The sequence below is a fragment of the Danio aesculapii genome, chromosome 10 (genome assembly GCF_903798145.1).
Source record: "Danio aesculapii chromosome 10, fDanAes4.1, whole genome shotgun sequence".
NCBI classification, from domain to species: Eukaryota; Metazoa; Chordata; class Actinopteri; order Cypriniformes; family Danionidae; genus Danio; species Danio aesculapii.
The window spans coordinates 14,239,562-14,255,631 of record NC_079444.1 but is presented as its reverse complement, the minus strand read 5'-3'; the positions used below and the strand labels follow the sequence as shown (position 1 = coordinate 14,255,631).

General features: G+C 37.3%; 2 protein-coding genes across 2 annotated transcripts in view; both read right to left on the bottom strand.

Moving 5' to 3' along the window:
* The window catches only part of ankrd55 (ankyrin repeat domain 55), a 36,636-nt gene extending 32,572 nt beyond the window's left edge, over positions 1-4,064 (bottom strand). The window contains exon 1 of the mRNA XM_056466167.1: positions 3,809-4,064. Coding sequence (XP_056322142.1) covers positions 3,809-3,848 — 40 coding nt within the window. The 5' untranslated portion in view covers positions 3,849-4,064. The remainder of the gene's footprint in view (positions 1-3,808) is intronic.
* LOC130236713 (serine/threonine-protein kinase pim-2-like) lies at positions 3,855-11,219 on the bottom strand. Its single transcript, XM_056467469.1, has 7 exons — positions 10,814-11,219; positions 10,516-10,613; positions 10,365-10,415; positions 9,284-9,665; positions 9,024-9,200; positions 8,682-8,811; positions 3,855-4,110 (listed from the first exon to the last, which is right to left on the bottom strand). The coding sequence occupies exons 1-7, from the start codon at positions 11,217-11,219 to the stop codon at positions 3,855-3,857; spliced, it is 1,500 nt and encodes a 499-aa protein (XP_056323444.1).
* Between the last annotated feature and the right edge of the window lie 4,851 nt (positions 11,220-16,070).

The window sequence follows — 16,070 nt, the reverse complement described above, 5'->3', positions numbered from 1 at the left end:
CAAATAAGCTTCCCTCAAACATTTGTAGTAACCTTTTTTTGGTAAATTGTATTGACATTCCATGGGTGTAATGGCTTTAAAGCCTTCATTCACCCGTACTCTATAGTCTCGAGAACACAGACATGTGCTTCAACAGGAAACTGATGGATATCTACTACCTCACCAAAATGGTCAAACATATTTGCGAAGAGGTAGCTAACACATGTTACTATGAGCTATTAGATATGCCAGTGTCATTTACACACGCACACAAGATCTCTCTCACATGTGCACTCTGTAACTCTACCTGTGACTGATTCAACGAGGGAAGATCATACGTGTTGTAACGCAAATATTGTGCAATACTAGTTTTAACTAGTGGTGACCAATCACCACAGTGATTGGTCTAATCAGCAATAATGATGAGACTGCCTACAGGGAGGAGATACAGCATCTGGCCACTTGGTGCACCGACAATAATCTGCTCCTTAACACCAGCAAGACCAAGGAGCTCATTGTGGACTTCAGGAAGGGACGAACAGGCTCGCATGATCCCATCCACATTAATGGGATGGCCGTTGAGCCTGTCTCATCCTTCAAGTTCCTGGGGACCCACATCTCTAAGGACCTTTCCTGGACCACCAACACCTCCAGCCTGGTCAAGAAGGCTCACCAGCGCCTATTCTTCTTGAGGCAACTAAAGAAGAACCAGCTTTCATCAGCCGTCTTGGTGAACTTCTACCGCTGCACAATAGAAAGCATCCTGACCAACTGCGTCACAGTCTGGTATGGAAGCTGCTCTGTTGCTGAGCGTAAGGCACTGCAGCGGGTGGTGAAAACTGCCCAACGCATCACAGGGACTACACTGCCAGCCATTGAGGACATCCAGAAGAAACACTGTCTGCGCCGAGCACGCAGTATTCTTAAGGACACCTCTCACCCTGCTCACAGACTGTTTTCTCTCCTGCCTTCCGGCAGGCGATTCAGACTCCCCCGGACAAAAACCAGCAGACTGAGGAACAGCTTTTTCCCCAGAGCTGTCTCCCTTTTGAACTCTGCCCCTCACTGACTCTTTTGCCCCCCATACACCCCCCACACTCCTCTAACTTATACTCCTCACAATCACTGCACTATTTAACATTTGCACATTTAAAGTTTGCACATATTCATTGCACTGATTCACTTATTTGAACTGAGCATACCCACAGCACATGGACATTTGTAATTATGTTTATCTATCTGCACACTTCTGCTATTAATAGTATCCTGTACATATATTCATTTATTGCAAATCTGTTCATAGCTAATACAACCTGTATATAATGTTGATAGTACATCCATCTGTAAATATCACCATAGTTTTTCTATAACTGCACTTTATAACTTATACCTGTATCCTGCACTTGCTGCTATTGCACTGCTGGTTAGACCTAAACTGCATTTCGTTGCCTTGTACTTGTACATGTGTAATGACAATAAAGTTGAATCTAATCTAATCTAATCTAAACTTGTTAAAACCTTGAATATAGAATAAGTAAGATAATAATGACTTGCCGTGCATTAAAGGATTTTAAATGCACTTTGTTGTGGTTGTTTGCTTCTGTGCCATGCATTTACGATTAAAATTTTTTACTATTTGATTTAGATGTAGTGAAAAAAACATTTCAGGCTTAAAAATATAGTAATATTATTTTATTCAGTATTGTAATTTTAATTGAATTTTTACTTGAGTGTATCATTACGCCACTATACACAGCAAGAAGATCATTGGTTCAAGTCCCAGCTGGGTCAGTTGGCATTTCTGTGTGGAGTTTGCATGTTCCCATGTTGGCGTGGGTTTCCTCCGGGTGCTCCGGTTTCCCCCACAGTCCAAACCATAGACTGTAAAATATATGGACGTAGTATCCATGACCCATAGGTTTCTGAACACTGCAAAAGAAGCTACAAGTAGGCGCGGCCAACCGTCGCCATTTTGTTTGCGCGTCATCGCACCCACGGCGGGATACCAAACAAGGGCAGAGGCGGAGAGTGAGCGGAGCTACAGACACCTGCTGGCACTTTGCTTAGACCTGGCAGACAGACTTTACTTTGGGAGAAACGCTTGATACTCTATTACCTGCGGCTCGTTTGTGTTCTGACCACATGTGCTTGGCTGTACACTATATCAATAAAGTGTTTAGACTTTCAAAAACACTGCTGTAATACATTGAGCCACTAAGCATTGTTCTTATGACGTTTTTCTACACAGGAGGAAAACGCGAATTACTTCCAAACACTTCAGATATAGTCTGTTAGTAAATGCAGGACTATTGATGAACTCCAGCATAACACTGTATGGCAACGCTTCAGATGACTGTTCTAGAGCCTAAAGCTAATCAATCTGTCACATTCTGGAGTGCTTTACGGGTCTAAAGAAAAATATTAATGATAAATGATCTTAAATAAAACAAATACATTTATAGAGATGGTACACAAGTATATAACTTTACTCACATGGGAAACGGAGGCCACGTGAATGGTTTATGAGCACAATTAAGTGCACACAGCATACCATATCATCTGATAATTGTAAGAAGTAAGTCCAAAAGGCAACTGACTGTGTAAAGCCACATAAAACAGAACAAAAATACGATGAATATGCCGAGATCAGTGGCTAATCTGCCGGATTCAGCTGAGGTGAAGTGACGGTGACCAGCGAGAGCTAGCTGTCACTCAAGTAGCCACGCCCTTAATTATGCAAACTTAATATAACCTAATATAAAGGAAATGGATGAGTTATAAAAAAATTCACCCCCCTCACAGTTGTCATGGAGGGTAATAATAGCTATATGAACCAAAATCGTTCTTTGTACCAAGCTGTAAACACCTTTTTTTCTGCTGTAAAGTTGGCCATTCTAACAGTGGGCTCAATTGCAATTTGCTCTATTATGGAGCCAGGACTAGCGGAATTTTGATGAATTGCAGTTTCAGTTACTTCCATATTGGCTTCCCGAGGGAGAGCGGGAGGTTGCCGCTTGGTCCAAACACATGCGCTATAGGTGAATTGAATAAAGTAAATTGGCCGTTGTGGATGTGTGTGAACGCAAGAGTATATGGGTGTTTCCCAGTACTGGGTTGCAGCTGGAAAAAAAACATACGCTGGATAAGTTGGCGGTTCATTCCGCCGTGGTGACCCCTGATAAATAAAGGGCCAAAGCTGTAGCAAAATGAATGAAAGAATGAATGTATCATTAATACATTTTTTATAATATTAAACAGTTCAACCAGCATAGTTTTAATTATTGCTCTAAATTGAACTGACTGTTCGACTGCAATAAAAAAATCTCCAATGGAAAATCTGATCTTTTATAAACCACTGTTGTCAACGACTCCTTCAAATAATTCATTTCTAAGGAGATGTACAGTAGAATCAGCACTGATGAAATGAACAATACTGAGAAATCATTACAGGTTTGGCAACCACTGAGAAATCAGACGTTCCTTTGGGTTTCTATATATTGTCTAGGGTGCTTGTAGGATGTTTTGCACACACAACAACACAGAGAACATACTGACAGACCTACAACAGACCTCATCTTCCCCTATTACACCAATAACCCTTCCCATCTTTACCAATCAACAATTCATTGTGGTGATTTACCTACAGACAAACAGATGGCAACCCTCACATCACGATAGCAAATGATGGGCATTGGCAAAGCCCGTTGATAACATTACCATGGCAACTGTGGCAGCGCCACTAACCCCTTGTTGTTATCAGCTCGCGCGTGTGTGTGTTTGTATGTATGTGTGCGTGTGTGTGTGTGTGTGTGTGTGTGGTGTGCTTTACCTTTGTGCTGCTCAAAAACAGATGAAGAGTTGAACTCCATAACAGATCAGATGCCGTCTTTAGAGAAATCCCTCTGGTGCCCACGACATGACTGACCGCTCACAACCACCCCAATTCGGAGGGAAAACCCGGAGGAAATGAACAGACACGGTAAAGGAGAGATGGAGAAAGGGATAACAGTGCGTACTGAGCGGCAGAGAGCGGGTCTGGAGGTGTCGCAGATCCACCAGCATCGGTTCCTGGAGGCGGCAGGTGGAGGAGCAGCACCGTTTGATTTGGCGTGATGTGTGACGGGAATCACACTGAGCATGTGCAGAAGCAGCACTTCTCAGCCTGCTCGGAAGATTATATATGGTCTTATTTACACAAAGCAGCATACTGAGCTTCTGGATGTGGAAGACAAAATAAATTGACTTAATGAATAAATGAAAGGCAATTGAATGATAATTGCTGTTTAATTCGCAAATTGTGAATGGAATGGTAAAAAAAAGGTTTGCTTGTATGTTTGTTTGTTTTTATCTTCTGTCTATCTGTATGGGATTGCATTATTAAGAATGACTGTTTTGTCAATTTGTATGTGTGTGTGTGTGTGTGTGTGTGTGTGTGTGTGTGTGTGTGTTTATATATATATATATATATATATATATATATATATATATATATATATATATATATATATATATATATACATACATATATATATATACACACACACACACACACACACACACACACACACACACACACACACACACACACACACACACACACATATATATATATATATATATATATATATATATATATATATATATATATATAAAATAATAATCATAATAATAATTAATAATTAGTAATAAGCTCTATCACTGATTCTCCATTCCATCTTTAGCTGGTGTGTGGTGAGCGCACTGGCGCCGTTATTCTGTGGCTGCCGTCGTATCATTCAAGTGTATGCTGCACACTGGTGGTGGTGTGGGGAGAGTTAAGCAAATAAATTCACGAAATGTAAATATGCCTAGATAGCCTAAAAATAATTAGAAATGACTTCATTTCAGCATATCAATTAACAATTCCGACTTTATATCAGAATTCTGCAATCTAAAAAATGCTGGCAGGTTGTTGTAAACCAATGTAACGTTCTGTTCTGTTCTGTTCTGTTCTGTTCTGTTCTAGTCTGTTCTGTTCTGTTCTGTTCTGTTCTGTTCTGTTCTGTTTTGTTTTGTTTTGTTTTGCTCTATTCTATTCTATTTTGTTATATTCTATTATGTTCTATTTTATTTTATTTTGTTCGATTATATTCTGTTCTATTATATTCTATCCTGTTCTGTTCTATTCTGTTTTATTCTATTCTATTCTGTTATATTCTATTCTGTTCTATTCTGTTTTATTCTATTCTGTTCTATTCTATTCTATTCTATTTTATTATTTGTTCTGTTCTATTTTGTTTTATTTTATTCTGTTGTATTCAATTCTGTTATATTCTATTCTGTTTTATTTTATTCTGTTGTATTCAATTATTTTCTCTTCGATTCTGTTTTATTCTGTTCTGTTTTATTCTGTTCTATTCTGTTCTGTTCTATTCTATTGTATTTTGTTCTATTCTATTCTATCCTGTTATGTTCTATTCTGTTTTATTCTATTCTGTTATACTGTATGCTATTCTGTTACATTCTGTTCTATTCGGTTTTATTCTATTCTGTTCTATTCTATTCTGTTCTGTTTTATTCTGTTCTATTATAATCTATTCTGTTCTATTCTATTTTGTTCTATTATATTCTGCTCTATTCTGTTGTATTTTGTTCTGTTCTATTCTGTTCTATTATATTCTATCCTGTTCTGTTCTGTTTTATTCTATTCATTTCTATTATGTTCTATTCTATTCTGTTCCATTCTGTTCTATTTCATTTTAATTTATTTTGTTCTGTTCTGTTCTATTATATTCTGTTTTATTTTATTCTGTTCTATTATGTTCTGTTCCCTTGTTTTGTTCTATTCTGTTCTGTTCTATTCTATTCTGTTCTATTACATTCTGTTCTATTCTGTTTTGTTATGTTCTGTTCAATTCTATTTTGTTATATTCTGTTCTATTCTGATTTATTCCATTCTATTCTATTCTGTTCTGTTCCATTCTATTTTTTCCATTCTATTCAACTGTACTACTATTCCATTCTGCTCTTCCTAGCTCCATCATAATCTTTACTGTCTGTACACCATGTCATCGTAGTCATTTCATGAATTGTCATGTCTCATAAGCCGTGGTTTTGCTAAAACAGAATCACCATCTTGGCGCTTCACACACATATTTTCATTTCATTCATATTTATCATGCAGCCCGTCGCCATGGGAACCCTGGAGGACATCAGTGGCTGTGCGAGTCCATGTTTACACATTGATTCCACTGATAAAGTTCAATATCACGACCTCCACGTCACCATCAGTCACATAAAGAATAGCTTGTTTATTGACAAGATGTCAATTCAGTTATGATCTATAGTTATGATCCTAATCACACTATTTGACGCTGACGTCGATGAATAGAACGAAATCTTTCATTCATAACAGCAGCTGCATTTCTCTCAGGGAAGGGGGCGTTCCTGTGTGTGTGCGTGCGTGCGTGTGTGTGGTTCAAGTATCCCCTATGTTTTGTGTTTAGAATAAGACAGACATCCTGTGTATGTGTGTGTGTCAATGTCTAAATCATTGTTTTCTGCATTAAAATAAATGCATTATTCTATATAAAGAACATTAAAAGCATCAGAGTAGATGGTACAGTAATGGTTTAACAGTAATTTACTATTTATTATCACAGTTACTACCTGTAATGGCTACATAAAGTAAATTACTGTAATTAATTCTTCGCACTACACAGTTTCATACAAATCCTGCTCATTTTACAGTAAAATATTGCTTCCTTTTATTACAGCAAAACACTGGCTATTTTACAGTTATTTACTGCATAATCTACAGTAAGGGTTAACAGTGTACAGTTTAACAATGTGAAACTCTGCTGTTTAAATAAAAGATTATCCCAGTACACTCTTTGTTGTATGATATTGTAATATAAAACAACATATTGTCTAACAGTAAAACCTACTCTGTGGTTCCATTTGGCTAAACAGACTCCACAAATCTGTGTTAAACATAGTATATGGCACTACTGGTTTGTTAAAAACATTCCTTCACCCAATAATGAATATTCTGTCGTCTTTTCCTCAGCCCTTACTATGAGTTTCTTCTGTTATACACAAAAGAAGGTATTTTGAAAAATGCTGGAAACCTGTAACTATCGACTTCCATTGTATTTGTTTTCCTACTGTGGACATCAATGGATACAGATTTTCAGATTTCTTCAGAGTATCTTCTTTAATGTTCAACAGAAGAAAGAAACTCATAGGTTTGGAACCACTTGAGTAAATAGTTTAGGGAGAACTATCTCTTTAATTGAGTAAGGAGTCATTTAGAAAACTCACAGAAATGATGATCAGAGCTTCAGATTGATTCACAGGATTTTATTTGAATTATTAGCCAACAATATACAAAAGCAATTCATTACAAAACAATTATGAACACTTAATTATAAAACAATCAGTCTCTCTTATGACAGAACACCAGATTCATTTATGATGTAGACAATAGTTGAGCAGATCTTTGATGACACTTTAGAAGAGACAACTGTGACAGCACAAGGATTTCCTAATGGAGTTTTGTCATTAATTCAGTTCAATTCATCTTCATTTCTATAGCGCTTTTACAATGTGGATTGTGTCAAAGCAGCTTAACATAGAAGAACATTAAAACTGTGTCAGTCCAGTTTTCAGAGTTGAAGTTCAGTTCAGTTCAGTTCAGTGTGGTTTAATTGTCACTGCTGAAAGTCCAAACACTGAAGAGCAAATATATCGATGCGCAGCTCCACAAGTCCCAAACCAAGCAAGCAAGCGGCGACAGCGGCGAGGAACAAAACTTCACCAATTGACTAAAGTGAAGGAAAAAACCTCGAGAGAAACCAGGCTCAGTTGGGCACGACCATTTCTCCTATGGCCAAACTTCTTGTGAAGAGCTGCAGTATTTAATTACCATTATTGTCATTAATTGCTCACCTCATGTCCTTAGTTCATATTCATGTTTAATTCATTTTGAGAAATGAAAACATATTAGATGAAATCTGAGAGCTCTCTGACCCTCAAATCACACGTTCATAAGAGCCCAGTGCACTGTATGTGTGTCCACTGCTGACGTTTAACCCAGAGGCCTGCGCGACTTCCTCTGATTTAAACAAAACGTGGACACATCTGAGGTAAACGTCAGCAGTGGACACACATATAGTGCAGGACAGAGCTCTCATGGTTTGAGGATTTGATTTCATCTCAAATATTTTCAGTTGTTTTCTGAAGATGAAGAAAGGTGTCAGGGGTTTGGAGCTACAGCTGTCATTTTGAACCGAAACTTCTTTTATGTAGAAAGAAAAACACAAAAAGATTAAAACAAAACTAATGACTTCAGAAGTACTGGACTGCACTGTATGTGTTGTGTTTACAGGACAGAGCTCTCATCAACACACGTCATGAACTGACACTGAAGGAAAGTAAGGTCTTAGGGGTTTAGAATTACATAGTAACTAATAACTGAATTTCTGGGTAAAGTGTCCCTTTAATGAAATTTCTGCAAATGGTGCTCTCCTCTTCCTCGCTTCTTTAGTTTTTTCTAAAATGAAGAAAAACAATCAGAAATAACACAAAGTTATTAAAGCAGAATATGAAGGGCTGTCAAATAAAACTTGGAGCTCTAAAAAGAGCAGAAGAGAAAACAACAGGAATAGCATGAAGCAAAGAAAGAATGTAGATGTAGTTTTGTGCTCGGTGTGTTCCTCTACCTCCTCTTGTCTAGCTGCTGCACAGGATTTGGGCTCGTTGGATTGAACCACCGCTGCTCTTCAACCTGATGTAACTGTAGTCGCTTCTCTGGATTACGGATCAAACACTGGGAAATCAGGTCCAGGCATTCTGAAAAGTGTCACAGAGAGTGTGAAAAATGTCTGCATACTCAAGATTCATGAAGGTGTTTAAATCTTACTACATCAAATTACAAAACATCCACAATTCAATGACTTTAATATCTACAGTGCCTGTAACCATTATATTTAATCCTTTTTACTTGTCACTGACATATTTTATTCTGTCACTGAGGCTGAGATTGTTTAGAGGTGTCTGCTTACCTGAAGATAAGGTGAGGTCTGTCTGAAGGTCTCCAATGATTATCGAATGTGTGGTGCAAAAGGCCAATCGTCCATGCAATATTTCATACAGGATGATGCCTAATGTCCAGACGTATGCCGGGTTAGGAAAGAATGTGGTATCCCTTAAAACCTCAGGTGGTCTGTAAAATATGGCTCCTGTAAGAGAGACAGTTTCAGAATTCAGTCATTTCATAAGACAATACTGTGACCAAAGAAACTAACACAAAATGCCAACTCACCTCGATAATCACTGCTTTTGAAAGGCTCGCTGGTAATTGGCCGAGCACAACCAAAGTCAATCAATTTGAGCTCTAATCGGGGTTGAGTCACCAGGATGTTCCCCGGGTGTATATCGCCATGGAAAACTCCACGCTCAGCGCAGAACTTGACACCTTGTACCAACTGACGCATTAACCGGCGTGCTTGGCTTTCATCAATGTCCAATGAACGTCTGACATAATAAGCCAAGTTCTGGCATGACTCTGGGTACTCCAGAATGAGAACGAAGTCGTTCTCATTCTCAATCCAGTGGTGTAATGTGATGATGCTGGGACAAGTTGGGGCATTCATCAGTCTAAGCATCATTGCCACTTCTGCAAGCACAGGTGTGGAATGACCATCCTAGAAAAAAACAGATTTCAAAGATATTACCAAAGCAGAATGACACAAAGTACAGTAACAAAAACTTGTCACGAAGTAAATAATCACTAAGCTTCATGTTTTGACACATTTTTGCTTGTATTTGAGCATTTAGTCATGTAGTTTAAGCTAAGAGGACTCTACATGTGTGTGTTCTGTCCGTCTCTGAGGCTGAGCACATGCACACAACAGCACAAGCTCTCTTTAGCACTATTGAAGACATGAATGAATCATATACACTCTAATAAATCAAGCACATCCCATGCTGCAAAAGTCACGCTACATGATTTCACTGATTTCCACGTGAAACTGAGCTTTGTGTAGAAATGAATGCAGACTGCTTTACAAGGGGCCGGGATATGACGCAATGATCATCTTTATCTCCATTAATGTTAAATGAATTTTAATTAATTCCACAGCCCTACATTCATGTGTTCAAAACTTCTCTCTGGGTTTATTTCTTCTACTGAACACAAAAGAAGATATTTTGAAGAATGTTGAAAACCAGTAAGCATTGACTTCATAAGTATTTTCTTTTACTACAATGGAAGTCAATGGCTACTGGTTTCCAACATCTCTGCTTTTGAGTTCAGTTTAAAGTGGTCCAGACAGGTACAGGACAAGTGAAGGATGAGTAAATGGTCAGCACATTTTCACTGTTGTGTGAATTATTCAACTTACAATGTCAAGATAACGGTCCTGTTTACGCTTCTTGATCCACTTCAGGGCAACCTGTGGAAAAACAACAACAAGTGAAATTAAAGCCAACAAATTATTTATATTTAATAATCAGGAGGAAAATGTTGACTGAATTTATAAAATAGATCCCTACCTTTGATCTCTCATTAAATACGTGAGATGCCAGATACACCTTGCCAAAACTTCCTTCTCCAATCAGGTCTTTCACTTCAAAAAGAGACACCATAGATCCTGAAAAACAGAAAAAGAGCAGGGAGATTTACTTGGATTGTCTGGTATGAAACGGATCAAATAAATGACTTCTATTCTTTGAATCTGGATCTAATGCAATGAGCTAAAAGCAGTAACTTCTATCAGAATCGCAGGAGTAAATTGATTACTAATTTATATTAATTATGAATTACAGAAAATAGAAGGAAGTGATGACTTACCAAAAGTGAGCCCAGAAGCCTTTTTAGGCTCCTCAGGAACCTGGCCCGGCAGACATACTGACTCAGGGTCAGCTGGTTCTGCGTTTTCAGGCGTAACTTCAACTGGCACTGCCTCAGAGTCCGCTTTATCTTCCAGCTCTGGCTCGGGCTCGGGCTCTGACTCTGGCTCTGGCTCTGGCTCTGGCTCTGGCTCAGGTTGTGGTGTAAGATGCTGGACTATATCTGTGTCACAGCACAGGAAATGGCGCTTTGCAGCCTTCCATACTCTCTTTAAGAAAGCAGAGACTCTTTTGCCTTTCCTTCCTTTCTTGGGTTTTTCTAAAATGAAGAAAACAAACAGAAACATCTCCATGAACAGAGCTGCAGCTACAGTGCTCAGCATATTCATATATTCTGTACACCCCATTTTGAAAATGAATGTCTTTATCCATTTCTCTGTGAATATGGGTAATATATATTGGTGCATTTGAACAAAACAGATTTATTAAACAGATTTATTCATTAAAATAATATTTTAGTCACAGAACATCTTTAAAAATGGAAAGATAACACATTTACAGTCATGCAAAATATTGCAAAAAAATTATTACAAACATCAACATTTAAAAAAAAATTGACTATATTTTAAGTTTCTCTTAGAGTTTTGCTAATTTTGAAAATTTAATTTAATATTTTCCCCTAACATATAAATTTGGGCTACTAATTTTTGAACCATTATTGTAATTATTTTGTTAGATAAGCTCCAGATTTGGCTTCAGTACTGACTAAACTAATGTACACGCACAAATATAATATTGTAAAGCATCCTATAAAAAATATTAATTTAAATGAGAGATTTGTGGGGGGTTTACTCATATATGTTTAGCACTGTATTAGTTAATACACAACCAATAGTTCAACAACTGACACTGTCTGATTTATAAGTTAAAAACAACAAAGCTTGAAAATAACAGATGGCAGAACTAAAATGAACCAAATTCAGGAGGACTCACCATCAATCCCATCAATTTTAGAGGGGTCTTGAACAGACGGAGGCGACTCAGGACAGGCCGAATCTGCATCCGTCATTTTCTTAATCTTGGAGAGGCCATGGACACTGATTGGCTGAGGATCTTCCCAGATCTGGCCTGGCAGACACACCAGCTCAGTATCAACATGACCTGTGAGGGCCGTTGAGGACTCAGGACGGGCCGGATCTGCTGTTTGCTTGATCCTGGAGGGGCCCGGAACACTCAACGGCTGAGGGTCTTCACAGATCTGGACTGGCGAACGCATCTGCTCTGTGTCAACATGATCTGCGATGGTCGTTGGCTTGATCCCGGATGATCCTGGAACAGCCAACGACTCGAGACAGTCGCAGACCTGGACTGGCGGACGCATCTGCTCAGGTTCAACATGACCTGTGAGGGCCGTTGAGGACTCAGGACGGGCCGGATCTGCATTCGCCACATCTGCTGTTTGCTTGATGCTGAAGGGGCCCGGAACACTCAACGGCTGAGGATCTTCACAGACCTGGCCTGGCTGCCACACCGGCTCAAGGTCTGCATGTGCTGCGACGGTCCTGGAGGGACCTGGAACAGGCAGATGCTCGAAATCATCGATATCTGATTGTGGTTCAAAGGGGACCACTCTGTTCCTGTCACAGCAAAGGAAAGGGCGCTTTGCAGCCTTCCATGCTCTCTTAAAGAAAGCAGAGGCTCTTTTCCCTTTCCTTCCTTTCTCTGGGTTTTCTAAAAGAATCGAAATGAACAGGAAAACATTAGAAACCTCTTTAACCACAGGTTTAATATAAACACACTTTTATAAATTAGAAATATAAAAGACAATCACAGAAAAGAAACAACAATAATAAATGTACAATTATAATAGAAAATGTTTAAAAACTAAAATTTATTACATATAATTGCAAATAATTTCTATTACTTAAAATGACAAATACAAGCTGACAAATAGTCGGTAAGTCATAAGCCCATATTAGACTTAAGGAAAAATCCTATAAGCAACTATTTTGCAAAAATAAACATTTCACTCCTGCTCACACAAAATGCAAACTATTATAATAACTCATTTTTAGTCAATATTCTGAGTTTTACCAGTTAATAGTTTGAGCTATTTAACAATCACCATGTTTAATCAAATTTATGTAGCCTTTTATTTTTTTGTCAGTGGGTGCTACATCTACATTCTTCCTCAAGCACCACTTCTCCACCACAAAAAACTAATGAAAATAAATCAACATTTTTTCAACTTTCCATTAGCAATCGTCAAACTCAAAGTGAACAATTTCTCTTGCTCTGGATATTCAGTTAAGAAATATGTGAGAAATTATAACCTGAAACATTTAACAATCAGTCTTAGAAATTCAAATGAAAAGAGAAGTCTGGCTCCAGAACTTCAGGTACAGAAACAGAGCTATAGACATTTATTAATATTGAGGTAAAGTTAGATTTATATTTGCACATTTGTTCATTTAACGGTCCATATATATTGTTTACCATGCTAATTTGAATACTGGGTCTGAAATCGCATGTAAGTATGACTTCAAATCAACATTAGCACTATTTAAGTGACTAAACAATCTTGTACGATGACAGTCATTGGCTGTTAATATGATTTCCCCATTTAGAATTTGAAACAATATTTTTCTGTTATTATATTATTAAGGAGAAAGTCAGAATGTGTGAATTTAAAACCAACTTTACCTCAATTGTATTAATTCACCCCTGCTAAAACAAATAAAGATTTAAATATAATATTCTCACTCAGTTTGCTAAAGTATAACAAATATTCCTCCACACCATCAAAAACTAAGAAAATTACTGTGTAGGTCTACACATAGGATTTCAATTAAAGTAATATAAAATGCCAAGTAACGTTAACAAGGCACAATTTCTGTTGAGTGTAAAGGAAAAACTTAATAGCCAGAATGTCAATACATAAAATGACAGCAGGGCTCAGGCACAAATATATACAAAACCATAACTAAACACACAAAAACACATTACAATGAAGAGATGTTGCATATTTGCCTCTTATGTCTGTACGCTAATAACCTTAAATGGCAATATATTATTATTATTTTACTTTTTACTGAATAATTCACTGTATTATTAAATAATACGTAGGAATACACCGTTTTTGTAAACTCCCATCTCACCTGTTGGGCTTCTCATCATGGTAGGAGGTGTAGGAGAAGCCATCATGTCACTCTGATTACTATCGTTGACAGTCGTGATCGTATTAACTCGAGTAAAAAACACAGCTGACATATTATTCGCAATTTGAGATGCAAAACAAGTCGTTAAAGTCATTAACTCACTGTTCACTGTACTCGTTCGTTTGTCACTTTGAGGAAATTTAGAACTATGCTGTTCTGTGACGTAACGGCATTCTATTCGTTCTATTTATTTGTCATTAGTAGTGGGGGAGAAGGAGGGGGGCGCAGGCCGCGGGCTGATCCAAGATGGCGCTCTGATCGGTCAAGTTCGTTGAGCGTGTTATGAAATAAACTGCATATAAAAACAACCCAACTCATCGCAATCTGTTGGTTGAGAGACGAGGCGAGTTTTGCTGAGCATTTCTGTGCGAATCTTGAGATTTCTGAAGCTGTTCGAAGATTTCTGAGAAAAGACTCATTTTAAAGAGCACAATTTCTTTAATCAGTTTTTATTTGCGTTCTTGTTTTCTGATTATTTCATTTGTTTTTGTTTTCCTTTTTTCATTTTCACTTCGTTTTGTTCTTATTTTTCCTTTTATTTTTTAGTTTACTTAATTTAATTTATTTATTTACTTTGTTTTAAATTTATTTTCATATTTTATCTGTGTTTTCTTTTTTTTCGCAGGTTGGAGGAGATTGTCCATGTCCCACATAGGTAGAGAAAGAGGAGGTGAGTGTTTTTAATTTGTCATTTGTTTGTCATTGGTTTGTCGCTGTATATTGCTGTACGATGTTTGACTAATATGAAAAAAATATAGAAGTTAACATGTAACAAAAAAGATTTATTAAAAATAGATTTTGATATATGTTTATATCAAAACGATTATAATGATGGAAAACTACAGAGTTGCTCAATAAAAACTGCAAGTCTCAATTGAAAGAGTGAAAAAAGTGACCAGTGAAAGTGTTTGTTTTGTGTGATTTATATTTTAGCTTCAAGCCACTCCAGATTCAGGGCCCTAGCATTTTTGAAAAATAAACTGCAAGTAAAAAAGTATATATATGGGCGACGCAGTGGCGCAGTGGGTAGGTCGCTGGTTCGAGCCTCGGCTGGGTCAGTTGGCGTTTCTGTGTGGAGTTTGCATGTTCTCCCTGCGTTCGTGTGGGTTTCCTCTGGTTGCTCCGGTTTCCCCCACAGTCCAAAGACATGTGGTAGAGGTGAATTGAGTAGGCTAAATTGTCCGTAGTGTTTGAGTGTGAATTAGTGTATATGGATGTTTCCCAGAGATGGGTTGCAGCCAGAAGGGCATCCGCTGCGTAAAATATGTGGTGGATACGTAGGCGGTTCGAAAGAAACAGAAAAGAAAATTAATGAATATATATATATATATATATATATATATATATATATATATATATATATATATATATATATATATATATATATATATATATATATATTTTTTTTTTTTTTTTTTTTTTTTTTTGTGTCACTTTATTGCAGAGTTTTTGCTTTTGGGATTTATAAAAAAAAAATAAAAATCAAAAATTCAACCTGCGATCTTATTATAGAATCTTCAATCTGTTAAATTAATCTAATGTGTTTATGTGTTCGCAAAGTAGGAATCACTGGTCCCTTTATTAAATATTGTTTAATTCTTCATTTTTCAAGCTGCTAGTTGACACAAACAGAGCTGTTTTAAAATGTACAAACCATTCAGACAGTTAGGTAGAAGAAATCAGGCTTTACTTTTCTGTTTCATTGATTGTATTTAATAAGCAATAAAATCAATAAAATATTGTCGACTGAATTGCAATGGCGATACTCTACTATTTAGAGCAAGGTAGGGCCCCAAAATTATTCTGCTTAGGGCCCCCAAATGTACAGGGCTGGTCCTGCATCCCACGTAGCAAACGGACTTGGCCCAAAAGGGACCTCATTATATGGGCCAGATCAAATGTAGTATTTGACCCAGATGTTAAAAATGTATATGTGGGCCATGTTAGTTTGGCCTATCTTGACCCTCTTTAAAAATACTTTAAAATATTTTGAGTAAAGAAAAAATTCTACCAATCGGTTTGTTTCATGGGTTTATCAAA

Excerpts from the sequence above, each read along its gene's own strand:
- LOC130236713 (XM_056467469.1), bottom strand. The coding sequence starts at position 11,219 with ATGGGGTGTACAGAATATATGAATATGCTGAGCACTGTAGCTGCAGCT. Across the intron at positions 10,416-10,515 it reads TATTTAATGAGAGATCAAAG|GTTGCCCTGAAGTGGATCAA; the intron begins GTAGGGATCTAT and ends GTTTTTCCACAG. Across the intron at positions 4,111-8,681 it reads CAGCAGCTAGACAAGAGGAG|TGTGATTCCCGTCACACATC; the intron begins GTAGAGGAACAC and ends GCACATGCTCAG.